At 40.2% G+C, this 15,095-nt stretch overlaps 1 protein-coding gene across 9 annotated transcripts in view; it reads left to right on the plus strand.

The window, feature by feature from the left end:
* Positions 1-11,876, plus strand: part of tspoap1 (TSPO associated protein 1) — a 64,505-nt gene extending 52,629 nt beyond the window's left edge. For 7 of the 9 annotated variants that reach the window (XM_031896725.1, XM_031896726.1, XM_031896727.1 and 4 more), the window contains 6 exons: positions 1,148-1,316; positions 2,877-2,915; positions 3,367-3,467; positions 3,774-3,845; positions 4,791-4,904; positions 10,743-11,876. In XM_031896725.1, the coding sequence (XP_031752585.1) occupies positions 1,148-1,316; positions 2,877-2,915; positions 3,367-3,467; positions 3,774-3,845; positions 4,791-4,904; positions 10,743-10,943 (696 nt within the window). In that variant the 3' untranslated portion in view covers positions 10,944-11,876. Of the gene's footprint in view, positions 1-1,147; positions 1,317-2,876; positions 2,916-3,366; positions 3,468-3,773; positions 3,846-4,790; positions 4,905-6,837; positions 6,903-10,742 lie in introns of all 9 variants that reach the window. The other 2 variants (XM_031896730.1, XM_031896728.1) reach the window with 2 other exon arrangements.
* Positions 11,877-15,095: the final 3,219 nt, after the last annotated feature.

Here is a 15,095-nt window from a genome sequence, read left to right on the forward strand (position 1 = left end):
AAACTTTAATTCCACTAGATGTCCCTGCAGTGCTGTAGCATTTGGGAGAGGAATATGTTACACACATTGCTCTCTACTCAGATATTGAACAAATTAGTTTTAACAATAAATATTGTTGGTGCCAAAATATTTTATTTGCTGATGTTGGACAGGCAGAACAAATCTGTAACTATGTGTAAAGAATTTACAGTTTTTGTTGTTACCAGCCCTTTAATATGGCATGGCACAACAATAACAAGCAGTCAAAATTAGAGTTGTATTTACTATAGTCTTTCAAATTCAAGTTCTTGTAAAAGTAGGACCTTCATGCAGTGCCAGAGTGTCACCCACAAGGCAGATGCGGAGTAATTTTATATATGTGTTCAAAGTGTTCAGACCTGATGAACTGACCCATATCCATAGTATAAAGATAGAATAGATTTATATAATAGCATGTTTAGCGCATGTGTCTGTATTTGCGCCCAGTCTCCCATACAAGGTACAAACATATTGCTGTTAGTTGATACATGATTTCTTCCTAAGGTCATACTGATAAGTTAAGAATCATTGATATAATGCTTTTAATGTGTCCATAAACGTTTTTACTGTTTTTCTTCTGTGATTTCTCAGATGATTTTCAACTATGTGTAAACTTGGGGCACATTTTTTATAGTTATAGTTTAAACCAACATATTTCCATAGAAACCAGTCAGCAATTAGATTTGAATGGTCACCTACAAGATATAAAACAAAGGCAACAATCTTATTGGTTGCTATGGGCAACAGACTATAATAAATATGGCAAATAGGGTTGAGTGGTGCAATTAGATGTTACTGGGCCCCAGAGCAAATTAAAAATAGGGCCCCAAAATATTATAAAGTTGACCTATTCTACCAAGATATATGTTGAAATGACTTATGGTCCCTGTACCCTCCCGGGTCCCCCTGAAACCGCAGGGACTGCTTCCTCTGTAATTACACCCTTGATAGGGTTACTTCAGGCCTACTCTGCAGACATTTAATCAGTGGGACTGTATGGGCATACCTTTTCATGGGTTTCAGGCTATATGTTAATTATGAAACCCATTAACAGTTTAATGGTAAGACTAGGTGTCTAAGGCTTTAAACAAATTAATTTCTAGTGGTATGACTGTTTTTGATCATTCAGATTTTTGGAGATAAAGATGCGGATGGGTTTTACCATGGAGAATGTGCTGGGAAAACAGGATACATTCCTTGTAACATGGTTTCTGAGTTACACATTCAAAATGAGGACATGGGAGCGGAACTACTGAAACGGGGTTGGGTAACATCACCCACCATACTGAATGATTTGGGTAAGTGTTTGAATATGCTTCTGCACTCTAATGCTTTTACAGTTTGTTTCATGGTCAACCCAAGCATATGGAAACCTCTTCCCTGTGCTGAGCGATGTATCTTTTCTGTGAACCAGCAGATGTGTGAAAAGTTATTATGAGTTGGATTAGACACAGAAGTAAGTTTGGGAAACCCAGGGGGCAGGAATTTAGTTAGGATTTGGAATGCTAAGGTTAGGATAGATAGGGTCTCTGTAGGCCCTGCTTTACATTACACAGTGTACTACTGTGACCACTAAGATGTAGATGTCAAAGGGTGTAGGGAATACAGCTGCTTAAAATGAACTCATCAGTGACAAATAGTTTTCAACTTAAGGCTAATGCCAAAAACGTTTGCCGAAAAGAGCGCCATACGCTCCTACCTCTGCCTGCACCCGAATGAATAGAATACGCTCGGGTGCAGACACATGTAGCCGATATCTGCCGAAGATATGAAGTCTCGCGTTTTTTGGTGGATATCGGCTATATGTGCCTGCACCCGAGGGTATTCTATTCATTCGTGTGCAGGCACAAGGTAGGATAAATTTATAGTAGCGGGGTGTGTACTCAGCAAGCGTTTTACGGCTTGCCGAGAATACACCCGTGTGGCATTAGCCTAATCCCTTTTTGTAAGGAAATTCCTTTGATGAACATTGCTCAGAATGGCAGAATCACCATGAATCACAATCATTAGGCTTGTGTGCAAACACAGGACTTTAGACTCATGTCTTTCATGGAAATATTTATTTTAACTGAGTTCTTATCAGGGAAGACAACATAGATAAGTTGCATGTTTTTTCAAGTTTGCTAACATAAAAGCATGAAGCAATACAATCTTTAAATCTTAGCAGCCCTTAATGCCACTATTTTGGTGTGGCAGTGCAACGTGCATGCTGCTACTGGAATGATTTAGGATATACATGTGTGTGTTCTGCTTACTTTATGCTGCCTTTTCTCGTCTGTGCTGCTTTTTTGTCTTGGATGTCTTGAAGAGATCAGAGCTTTCTCTCCTCCACATCCTTCTCCTTCTCTTGCTCCCTCTGGCCGCCTTATCATCCCTCCTCCAAAACCCCGGCGCTCCAAGAAAGGTCTGTCTTTCCAATGTGCTATGTATTGTCCATCTGTGCTTTGCTTTTACAACAGATGTGCATGTACTAATAAAAAGCAATTTAGTCAGCTTGAAATATGCAAGAGACGTACAGTAAGGAACAAAGCCAGCAACCCCATGGTGTTCAGTACTCAAAGACAGTAGCTTGTACTTGATGATAACATGGATTTATGCCTAGAAATATGATAGTAAAACAATTTGTTTTTGTCAGTATTTAAATATATTTTGGTAGCATTAAGACATGGTTTTCCATATTACAGAATGATTCCTTATCCTGAAAACCAAAGCAGTCTGGATAATGGATTCCATACAATTTCCATATTTTATGGTATCCTATGTAGAGTCTCTCGCCATTCCTAACTCCGTATGTCCATAGATGTTCGATAGCCTGCTTATTTTTCTATTATCAAATGTTGTTTTTATTTTCTCTCTAGTGGACATTGTGCCTGTTCCAGATGTGACAGATGTACCAGGTTATTTATTTTTTTATTTTTCCTGTAAGATTCTGTATACCTGTATTAGATTGAGTATTTCTGTGGATACCTACTTGCTATATAGATTAGATTAACTAAAGGAAGCTCAGGATTTTTTGTGTTAAAAATGATTATAAGCCATTTCTAAGAGATATAGTGGCTAATTTATTTTGTCTTAAGTGGTAGCAATGGCTTCCACTCAGTAAGAGAAAAAGGCATTACCTATTTAACAATTTCCGAATTATACAAAACCTTTCACTCTGCAATCAGGGGATTTCGATGAGGGTTAGCAGTTTATATGCCAAACTTGAGAGCTGCAGACCAGTTTCAGATATTTTTGAAAGGCCTGTCTGCATCCTATTTACATTTTATTGTAACATTCCCTACCTTTTTATTGAGCCTGTCTAGTCTTTCTATCACAAAAACATTTTTGTTATAATCTTCCTTGCAGAAAAGAGCAGAAAAATACAGCATGATCTGAGTGTTCCCAAAAAAATGGTGGCAATATTTGATTATAACCCCAGAGAAAATTCTCCAAACATGGATGTTGAGGTGAGATTTTGGGGTTTTACCATTATTCTTATAATCTGTATAACCAGGGCCGGAACTAGGGGTAGGCAGAAGAGGAACCTGCCTAGGGCGCAACGATTGGGGGGCACCAGGCAGGAACCTCTCCTGCTTACCCCTAGTCTGCGCTGCCTTGTTAGTACCAATGCAGTGCATGGGTAAACCAACTAGTAACCCTAACGTGTATACTTTTAAATACTATGCAGATATTTGTATTTTGTTAGTGGCCAGGTAAAGAATGAAAGGAATGTATCTTCATCTAAATGCTGTACTTTTATTTCCGTGTACCAGGCAGAACTGAACTTCACTGCAGGAGATCTCATAACTGTGTTTGGGCCAATGGACGAGGATGGCTTTTATTATGTAAGTTACTGAATTTTATATTGGTTCAGATTTAATACCAGGCTTATATTATGTGACATCAAATTTAGTATAATACTGAAAGTTGCATGAAAATTTCTTAAAGGTGGTTTAACTTTAACTTGTAGTATGTTATAGAATGGCCAATTTTAAGCAACTTTTCATTTGGTCTTTATTATTTATTTTTTAGTGTTTTTGAATTATTTGCTTATTTACTTTTTGCAGCTTTTAAATGGGAGTCACTGACCCCAGCAGCCAAAAACCTATTGTTCTTTGAGACTACAGTTTTATTGTTATAGTTAACCTTTTATTACTTATATTTATATTCTTCCTTATCAATATATCAGTCTCTCATTATAAAAAATGAAGACCAACTGCAATTTCTCTCTCTACATCATACTAAAAGTTAACCAAAAGGTTAACAACCCCTTTAAGCTGATGCACAACTTCTCCCATAATCCTCAGCTTGAAGCAGTGTAACTCAGTAGAACTCTGAAACACTAACTTTACTTGTCTAATACACGGTCATCTGCGTTTAACAAGGGTAATGGGTAGCTTATAAGTATAGGCTTGTTAATTATGGTATGTTTTTATATTGTTGAAGAGATACATATATATTTATGGATAAATGAGCATATAATGTCTACATATTTGCCAGGTTATGATCTACAGTAGGGATGCACTGAATCCAGGATTTGATTCGGCCAAAATTCAACTTTTTTGGCACGATTCGGATTTGGCCAAACCAAATCTGAATCCTTAAAATCACATGACTTTTTGTCATGTAACCACATATGAAAATGAGGGTTCGGATTCGGTTCGATATTCGGCTGAATCTCTCACAAAGGATTTGTGGTTCAGCTGAATCCAAAAAAGTGGATTGGGTGCATCCCTAATCTACAGATAAAGTTATTGTTACCTTTTTTCATGTTCCTTTTCTGCCCACAGGGGGAGCTAAATGGGTTAAGAGGACTTGTACCTTCCAATTTTTTGGAAAGTGCCCAGCCACAAGTAGAAGAATCAGATGCACAGATGGCTCTTCATGCAAGAGACAATACTGAGGTAAGATACTTCTCAATTTTTCTCACCATTTCTTGCAGTTTTCAGTTCTCTGATATTTTTATGTGCATTAAGCACAGGTTTTCTATAGACTTTATTGCTAAAGCAACTCAGTGATGCTAGAGAGCTCTCAAGTATTCTTAAAGGAGAAGGAAAGGCTAAGTCACTTGGGGGTGCCAAAATTTTAGGCACCTCCAAGTGACTTTAATTGCTTACCTTGTACCCTGGGCTGGTGCCCCTGTTAGGAGAAAACCGCACCAGCCCGGGGTACCTGTAGCGATGCGCTTCCTCCTTCCTGGTTAGTTTTTCCGGGACCCCAGGACCAGCCCATGTGCAGTAGAGTGAAAAGCCGACTCCTCTGTTAAAGGAGGAAGCGCTACAGGTACCCCGGACTGGTGCTGTTCTCTCCGAACAGGGGCACCAGCCCGGGGTAAAAGGTAAGCGATTTAAGTCACTTGGGGGTGCCTAACATTTTGGCACCCCCCAGTAACTTTGCCTTTCCTTGTCCTTTAAGTAAGCGGAGTTCCAGTCACACATGGGCTGACATGCCCATTGGTTTAAATAAATCGTGCCAGCTTTCAGATCCTGAAGTCTTTTGGCAAGAAATAACAGCGAGAAGACATAAGAAAATCTTAATCTGTGTGTGAAATGCACGTGTTTTGTTTTTGTTGCGCAACATTTCATTTTTAGTATTGGATTAGCCTGCCCTCTAATGTAATTAACTCCTCTAAATCTTTGAAAACAGGAAACATTTCTTAGAAATATATGTATTGTATATTCTAACTATAGATATATTGTGTAAATTTTGAAAAATCACCCAAAAGTAGAAAAATCTTTAATTTTAAAGAGGTGAGTTTATATTTTGGATTCCAATATTCCCTCATGTGCAGCACGTCACATTTTTAGCAGTAGGTTTAGTAGGCAAGTACCCAAAGCTATTGCACAGGAGACATGTGACTTCTACTAAAGCTGTGATGTGCTGCGGGGGTACAGGGGCCTGTGTTTGGAACTGATACTGCCAGTAGCCCCGGGAACAGGCAAGAGCTTAAGGCCCAGCACCTGCAGCCGCCACATCACTCTCTGCACTGGGTTTTTGAATTCTGATTCATTTCAGCTCGTAAAGTTGCCAGGAGCAGCAAACTTTTGAGACACTGCTGGCTGAGGCAATATTCTCAACTTGCATCATGGCAGCAGTGCCCCAAGGCCACAATCAGGGGGGACTCTTGCCCCAGGCTCTATGAAATATTGATTGAACGTTAAAACTTACACAATTTACGCAACTTACACAATTAAGTTACTTTTGTAGAATGTTACGTGACTTGGGTATCAGAGCAAAGTGACAAGTACAGGCAGAGGATTAGGGTAAAATTTAGGGCAAATTCCAATAACTTGGCTCACTTATTAGCACATTAATCGCTGAAACTATTAATACTACTTATTTCAAGAAGATCATTGGGCCCCTAAACTCTAGGAACATGACATTTTCCATTAACATATATTAAAGCTGCTTATAGTCCATTCGGCCTCCTATTGTTTCTGGGCCTACACATACTCATATTTTACTTTTTTCATTCACTACTACCCCAAAATAGCACCAACTTGGGTTATACATAGTTCCCAGGGACCTGCATTTTTAACTCTGGGACAATGGGATTCTCTCAGTCCCACTTAACTATGTAATTTCCATAGTGTTGTACATTTATTAAATATGCTGCAATGCAGTCTAATCCGTACAGCTCAGCAATAGGCTTACTCTGGATTTTTTTTAATCATATCTATTTATTGAATATAATGATATTCCCTACATTAGATGCATTACCCACATACATAAAGATGTTGCAGAATAGTTGAAATACGTGTGCAATATTGTCTTTGATATTGTTTTTGATGTGTTATCTGTTTGTCTATGCCTGTGTTTCTTTACTGTGTGGATCAGCAGAGGTTGAGAAGAAGATCCAAGTGATTTATTTAAAATGAGAAAGTCAGAGCCAGCCATGTACAGTAAGTGAGATCTCATCCCCCAGCACCAATTAGCCTAGGATTAGAATAGAACCACTCCCCACCTTCCACTTGTGCAAATCCTGAATGTAACTGTTCACTGAATTAATTCACTTATTGTGTGTTTTTTCAAAGACTAGCGCATATTCTAACTATATTCTGTCTTAATTCTAAAACCCAAAGCATGCGCTACTACAGTAGCATCAACCTTGTAACATAAACATTTTCTAAATAAAGTATTAAAACAATTAAACAACTTTGAATATGTAAAAATGCCCTCTATTCCATGTTGACCTCCACAAGTCTGCTCCAAGCAAGTATTAAATACAAAATGCTCTAAGCCAGCGGTTCTCAACCTGGGGGTCGCGACCCCTTTGGGGGTCGAATGACCCTTTCTCGGGGGTCGCGACAGTCCCGGTTTTTACAGCGCGTCCCGCTGTCCCGGATTAAACAATCCAGGCCAGCGGGACGCGCTGTCTGCAGCCGACCGCTCCCGCATCGTCTGTTCTTGGGCTCCTGCTTCTTATTCGGCGGCGACAGTACGTCATACGTACGCACGGGCGCAACCTTACAAAAGGTCCTGTCGCCGCCGTACGAGGAGCCGAATAAGGAGCAGGAGCCCAAGAACAGACGGTGCGTGAGCGGTCGGCTGCAGGTACTCTCTATGGGGGCAATTGGGGGGCTCTGTGTATGGGGGGGGTACTGTGTATGGGGGGCACTGTATGGGGGGATACTGTAAGGAGGGCTACTGTGTATGGGGGGCACTGTATGGGGGGATACTGTAAGGAGGGCTACTGTGTATGGGGGGGCACTGTGTAAGGAGGGCTACTGTGTATGGGGGGCACTGTATGGGGGCATTGTGTATGGAGGGTACTTTCTATGGGGGCTACTGTCTGTGGGGCAATTGAGGGCATGGTCTATGGGGGGGTACTGTTTATGGGGGCAAATGAGGCACTGTGTATGGGGGGCACTGCATGGGGGTGCTGTCTATTGTGCCATCTTGGGTACTATTTTAAAAATGGGGTGTGGCAACTGGGGCGTGGCCACAAAGTGGGCGTGGTCAAAAAAATTGAGAACCACTGCTCTAAGTGCTCTGCAAGTTGTAAGATCTATGATTGACTTAAAAAGCAGCTACCTTTCAGCTGTCTGATGCCTGAATGAAACTGTTCTCTGCTCACACATTCACCCTTTTACTTGACTAAAGTCAGATTCACTTCTTGTAATAAAGAAATGCTTTTTAACCCATCATGATTTTATATTGACAGCAATTCTGTTGATTTTAAGTCTAATGGTACATGGAATGCCTTGGCTACCACTCTGCTCGGGCACAAAACAGTAGCCTTAAAATACCCCTCTCTGCTACATGTACCATCAGCCTACCTGTTTTAGCTGCCTTAAGGGATGGTGCTACAGACTACACTGAATACACTCTGGTTTCATGTGTTCCTGCTAGTATCTGTAAAAATACCAAGGGTCAGGCAAGCAGCTTTGGAGCATAGAGACCTTGAGGCATAGAGTTAAAAAAAGGTGTCTTGTCTGCTGTTTGCACTTTACACAATAACAAATAATAATAACAAATGACCCCTAACTGACTTAAAAATCCATAAAGGGGCGGTTCACCTTTTATTATGTTATAGAATGGCCAGTTCTAAGCAACTTTTCAATTGGTCGTCATCATTTAATTGTTATAGTTTTTGAATTATTTGCCACCTTCTTCCAAATCTTTGCAGTTCTTGAATATGAGTCACTGACCCCAACAGCAAAAAACGATTGCTCTCTGAGCCTACAGTTTTATTGGCATTGTTCTTTTCTATTCAGGCCCTGTCCTATTCATAAACCACTCCCTCGTTGCTAAGGTAACTTGGACCCTAGCAACCAAATAGCTGCAGAAACTCCAAATGGGAGAATTCCTGAGAGGAAAACAAAATAAACCGTTATCTACTCAGAAAGTTCTGAATAACAGAAAGGCCATATCCCATAGATTTTATTTTAAATCAGATTTTTCAAAATGATTTCCATTTCCTCTTTAATAATAAAACAGTACTTTTGTACTTGATCCCAACTGCAATATGATTGATCCTTATTGGAGGCAAAACAATCCTATTGTGTTTAATGTTTAAATGACTTATTAGCTTTAAGGAATGGAGAACCAAATTACAGAAGACCTCTTATCCAGAAAACCCCCAGTGCTGAGCATTATGGATAATGGGTCCCGTACCTGTAATACATTTGCATTGGTGAAATTTGGGGGATTGTGTTAATATCTTGTTACCCCTTTTAATAATCCAGTTTATTTTACTAAAGAAGCAATTGTCTGGTATCCCTTCATTCAGGTATATAAATGATATGACACAGGAATCACTTGAAATGTTGCTTTTTAATGTTAGGGTTTCACAATGTTTCTACGGTATGCTCCCTGTCAGTCTTTTTGAGCCCAGCTGTTTTTTTTTTTTGGTGTAATTTGAGCCTACACGTCTCTTTGCATTCTCTCATCATCCATAAGGTGTATTGGTCTTTGCCTACAAGGTCCACTCTTTGGTCTCAGGCAAGTATAGGGGCCCATACAAAAAGACCCCTGCATGATGTTTTCTGCTCAGCCTCTCTGTGAATTTAAACAGGGTTATGCAACAATTTAGTCTGAATAAAAAGCAGATAAATATCAGTTTTAGAGAAATCAGCATGTGTCACAGCTACACTTTAGTTTAATACATGTGGTTGCAAGGAGCCTATAGATGCATGAACTGCACATTTTGTATCCTAGAAAGCTACAAACTGCACAGCCCCCTTGCACTCGCTACCTGCTCGCCATGCAACTCACTTGGCTTTATAAAGAGAATGCTATTTAATCCAACTCATGCAATTTAATTATTATTATTATTAACATTTATTTATAAAGCGCCAACATATTCCGCAGCGCTGTACAATAAGTGGGTTTCATACATTGGACATACAGAGTAACATATAAAGCAATCAATAACCGATACAAGAGGTGAAGAGAGCCCTGCCCAAAAGAGCTTACTATCTACAATCTAATGCACATTTCCCTGGAAGATTAACCTGAAAGTAAGACAGGGTGCTGCTATAAAGGGGCTGAAGTGAAAAAGCAAGCACTGTATGTTTTTTTTCCCTCACCTTTTCTTGTACGTTTACCTCTGCCTACAGCAGACTGCACTCTGCATAGTTACCTCCAGTTCTAGATTTACAGATAGACTGCAACTTACACAAAGTGGGCGGCATTTCCAGATGATACTATGCACATTTTTTTGTGCATAGTGTTTTTATTTATTTATTCTTTTTAAAAGGAGAGTTTAGATTCTGTTTAATGACTGTTGCATAAAACCCCAATGGTTTGAATGGTAAGGGGGCATCTGAGGGGAAAGAATGATGTGCATGGCCCCCAGGCATAAGTTTTACCTGCCTGCATAATAATTTTTCTAATATATTTCCACTCAACCATAAGGGATCTTCCCCAGCTCATATGGGTACATACTGTAAGTATTTAAACATAAGGAAAATGGCAGTATGCAGAGTTAAAGAGGTATTTCACCTTTTAGTTAACTTTTACTGTTACAGATTGGCAATTCTTGCCATTTTTTTATTTTCTATAGTTTGTAATTATTTGCCTTCTTCATCTAACTCTTTCTAGCTTTCAAATGGGGGTCACTGAATTGTTATTCTTTTTTTGTTTATATTTCTATTCATGCCTCTCCTATTCACAAATAACAATATACCACAATAACCTTGCAGTTGAAGAACAAGTGCCGTAAGAGTACAAATCTCCTTAATTAGTGGCTCAGGTCTGACTTCTTTCATTCTCATTGTTTTTGTTTGTTTCTGTCCCAGTTAAGGGTTGCAGCACCCGTTGACCCTCCAGATTCCCCCACTGAAGATCCCATTTCTTGTGGACAAGCCGCTAATTCCAAGCTGATGTCTGAGAGACAGCACCCATATCAAGGCTTTGCATCCAACAAAAAGAAGAAAAGTTTATTCTCCAAAGGACGAAAACTGTTTAAAAAGCTAGGATCTTCTGGCAAGAGCTTGTAGATATCCCATAGGCATCTATCCATCCAGCAATAATATTTGTAGAAGGAGGCAATTAAGAGCTTTTATTTATTGCAGTCCCCCTGCTGGCATAGATAGGTATTGCCATTTGTAAATAGTATTATTTATTGTTACAGTAAAAGGTTTCTTGGTGTCTGTGACAGCAAGAGGTAATAAAGAATGTAAAGTATATGGTGGTGTCTGGATATAGGATGATGACTGGAAAAAAAATGATTTGAAGCACTAAAGAATTATATGATATACCACAGGGATTTTAAAGCCTGCTCCATGGCTTGGCACTTGTGCACTAGGTATATGACAATGCCTTCTAGAACAACACGGAATGTTTGCACTATATCTTCCCCCTGACTGGACTCCAAGCTTGAGTGCTAAGCAGTCTGGAACCATTCTGCCCGAGCACTGAGTCATAACAAGGGGGAGAGCAAAAGGCCAAAGTAGCGACCTTGGCAAGAGTATGATAATAGCGCTTATCCCTTCTTAGGAATAATAATAACAGCAGATTTTTATGTTGGGTGCATGTTGGTAAAAATGTTCATTTGCCTTATTTTTATCTTCTTAAATATTTTAATTGTTTACAATGTTGTAACTGCTGTGGGAAAAGAAGCAAGGTGTTGGGCTTGGCGCAGTAGGGATCAGTAGTAGGGAAGTTTGGAGTCGATTCTATTCCTTTGTCGCTGACAATTCTACATCAGAGCCATTACAATGTATAAATGTAACCAGCATTTTGTACCATGTGGCCAGCATTCAATGCTTTCTGTGCTCATACTATTTATTTTGCATGTTTCATAAAAGAAAAAAAAACTGAATTTGTTAGGAAGTGTTTGAAACACAAAGTGACGCCCGTTGGTGTTGCAACATGCCCATTGTTTACAATTCAAATACATTTTATTATAATAAAGTATATTTTCACAGTTCTGATAGTGTCTGACTTTTCTTTTAGTTCCTGACCTACATTGCATTACCCACTGGTTCCCTTCATGATATGAGCCATTCTATGCATACTCTACGGAGTCGAGCGCTTTCCTCTTTCCCCTCTTTAACATAATTTTATTTATACTTGAGCAGTGTTTAGAAAAACAAACATGGAGTGAGAACTTCCCTGTGTCACAATAGCCTTGGATTAGTATCCAACGAACTTATCCTGTGTTATGGGGGTTAGTGTAACATGCATGCATATTGTGTAACTGGCATCAGTCTGGATACAGGATCACTTCCTGTCTCCAAGATGCAATATATTCTACTAAGAGACCCCCAGCCAAGCAGCCTGGTCACTGCCAGAGTACAAAATCCTTCCTCATCTTGCTTTCTCTGTCACTTTTCTACAGAACCTCTCCTAAAGCAGCTCTCTGTCTGTCTGCCCAGCACACCTCACTTCTGACAATCCTTCTTTTTTTACCTATAGGTGGGAGTTGCCATACCATTGTCCTCTGTGCACATACAGCAGAGCAAGCACTATGGCAGCTCTTACGTATATGTGTAAAGGCTGAGAAAGGTTTAGTTCTGCACAGTATGCCTTCCTACTTATAAACACTACCCCACAGTTACAGCACTGATACAGCTCTGCCAAACTCTATACACTGTCCCATAATTACCTGACACATTTTATCATACTATACACAGTCCATTCTCCTGGTACCATCTTGCCTTACCATATACATTCTCCCATGGATACACCATCTTGTCTTATTCACTTGTAAACGCCATTTAAAATTCTGTCCCTAATGCTCATTTCCTTTCACTTACAGCTGCTCTATTTTGTCCTGGAGGACATCAGGACAGATAACATCGAACTTGAAGCCATTGCCTCCTATTATGGTAAATTCCTATATTAATCATCAATCTCCTAAGTCACTGTGCTTGTAAGTAGGCAACAGCCTTTCCCCCAACATAGAAAGTCTCACTCCCAGTATTCCCAGTTACATTCAGCAACTTTAGTTTGCCGCACCCTGATTCACCAAAGCGGCTTTCTTGGTACCTGACTGCCCATGTACCCAACTTGGATCAGTAGAAGGGATACCTGGGGCAGGGAAATGGGGAAAGTACCATGGGCTGGTGACTTTTAAACAAGATGCTCCATGGGAATAAGTCTACAAAACATGGCACTTTAGCCCCAAATGTAACAGACAGTGCCAACATGGCATTTATAATTAAAGGAAAAGTAACACTAAACATTTTTAACTAAAAAATCTATTCTACCCTGCCCCAATAATTGCCCTATTCTACAAACCATTTATTATTTTGAATGCTGTAGTACAAAATACCTGTTAAAAGTTGGCTTCTGGTCATTTGAAGAAAGGCGATACGGCGATGCAGGGGAAGTGTCCACTATGCGGCGATCGATTGATCGAGCCTAGCCTGACTCCTTCCTATACAGAAGGAAGGCTAGGCTCGTCAGCGCCAGTTTCACCAACAACAAAACTCTTAGCAACTGTTGCAATGCATTATTGGGCTATGCACAGACACTGCCTAGAGTTTTGTTACAAGGGGCCAATGTAATGGCATTGGTGCAAAACCGTTCTTAACATTGACTCTCTTCTCCCACAGAATGTGCAGGTAGAGACAATGGTGCGAGGGCAGCATGTAGGGCTCCTGCAGCTCCAGGATGTAAGTTCACTGTTCCTGATGCTTTTTTTGAGTGTTTATTGCCAAATTCTGCAGGACCCACTCCATGTTTTTGAGACTATAGGCAATATTAACCGTAATTGTGGGTTTTTTGCCAATATTTGTTTGCTGAAAAGGAAGGACACTGTCCATTAATTTGAGTACAAATATTTAAGGGAATGTATAGGAATAATGCAGTGACCCACAGTAACCATGTGACAATTCACTTTGATTGGTCTATTGCAAATAGGACAGTTGCATGGGATGTGCTTTGGAACATAGTGGCAGAAGACAGACTGCTGCTCAGGGATACTTACAATACCACATACCCCTTTAGTATTCTCTATTTATCGGCTACTGATAAGGGATTTGGTTTATGGATGGACAATATTGGGTGCAGAACCAAGCAGATATTCTGTGCAAGTACCACTTTCTCCAGTACAGAGTATAGTCACATAGTTATTTAAAGTTGAAAATAAACAACAGTCTGTCAAGTTAAACCCCTCCAAATGACCCCCAATACATACATGTATATACATACCTACAGAGACCAAGCAATACACTCCCACCAGGGAATCCCACACCCTCACAGGCCTCTCTATTCATATATTATTACATATGGGTGGCATGGGGATGCACAGAATTAGGCATTGGAATAGTTTGAATGCCAGCCAGACAGCCATGAGTGAGCAATGACTTGTTGCAGCTTCCCCTTCACATCACAAAATACTTATTTAAAAGAGAAGGAATGCTGCTGCTGCAGATTTTTTGCCAATAGATTAGCCACATTAGTGCAAGCTAGAACACTATATTTATTCTATAGAATGCTTTACCAAACCTGGGTAAAAAGCCCTAGAAGCTGGTATGTGGGAGCTATACAGATTGAGGAGAACAAAATAGAGCTATAACAAAACCTTGCATTCTTCCATACACTATAAGATCCGCTCGCTTGGCGATGTCGCCAAGCGAGCGGATCTTCACCCGATATCCCCACCTACGGGGTGGGCGATATCAGGTAGCAAGTAGCTAAAAAAAAAAAATGGCCCTGGGGCCAAACGATTGAATTACATTTGCGGCCATGGGGCAGTCGGTTCAGGGACCGCATCAACGAGCCGATGTGGTCCCCGATCCGACTGGATTTTCTAACCTGGCCGATTGGTCGGTTCTGCCCATACTGACCGATATCGGCAGCTACTATCGGCCCATGTATGGGGACCTTTAGACCGGTAAGGGAAACCCCACAGGAGTGGAAAATGCCATATTGGTGAGCCCACCCATTTGCCCTAAAGGCTTGCCTCAGTGACTCTGTAATCCCTATACACGAACCAGCGGATGGAGAAGCCTTTTGCTAGTCTTTGGAATTACATTGAGGAATGGGCTAAATATTCTCCTGGTATGTACATAAAATGTTCCTCAAACCGCACCTGCTGGTTCCCCAATATTTACACAATCTGCTCTGACCTCACCAAAGGGTTTGCTGAAATATATACCTCAGCTTTGCCCATTAATACTAAATCTCTGACTTTTCATCTA

The sequence above is a fragment of the Xenopus tropicalis genome, chromosome 2 (assembly GCF_000004195.4).
Source record: "Xenopus tropicalis strain Nigerian chromosome 2, UCB_Xtro_10.0, whole genome shotgun sequence".
In the NCBI taxonomy this organism is placed as follows: Eukaryota; Metazoa; Chordata; class Amphibia; order Anura; family Pipidae; genus Xenopus; species Xenopus tropicalis.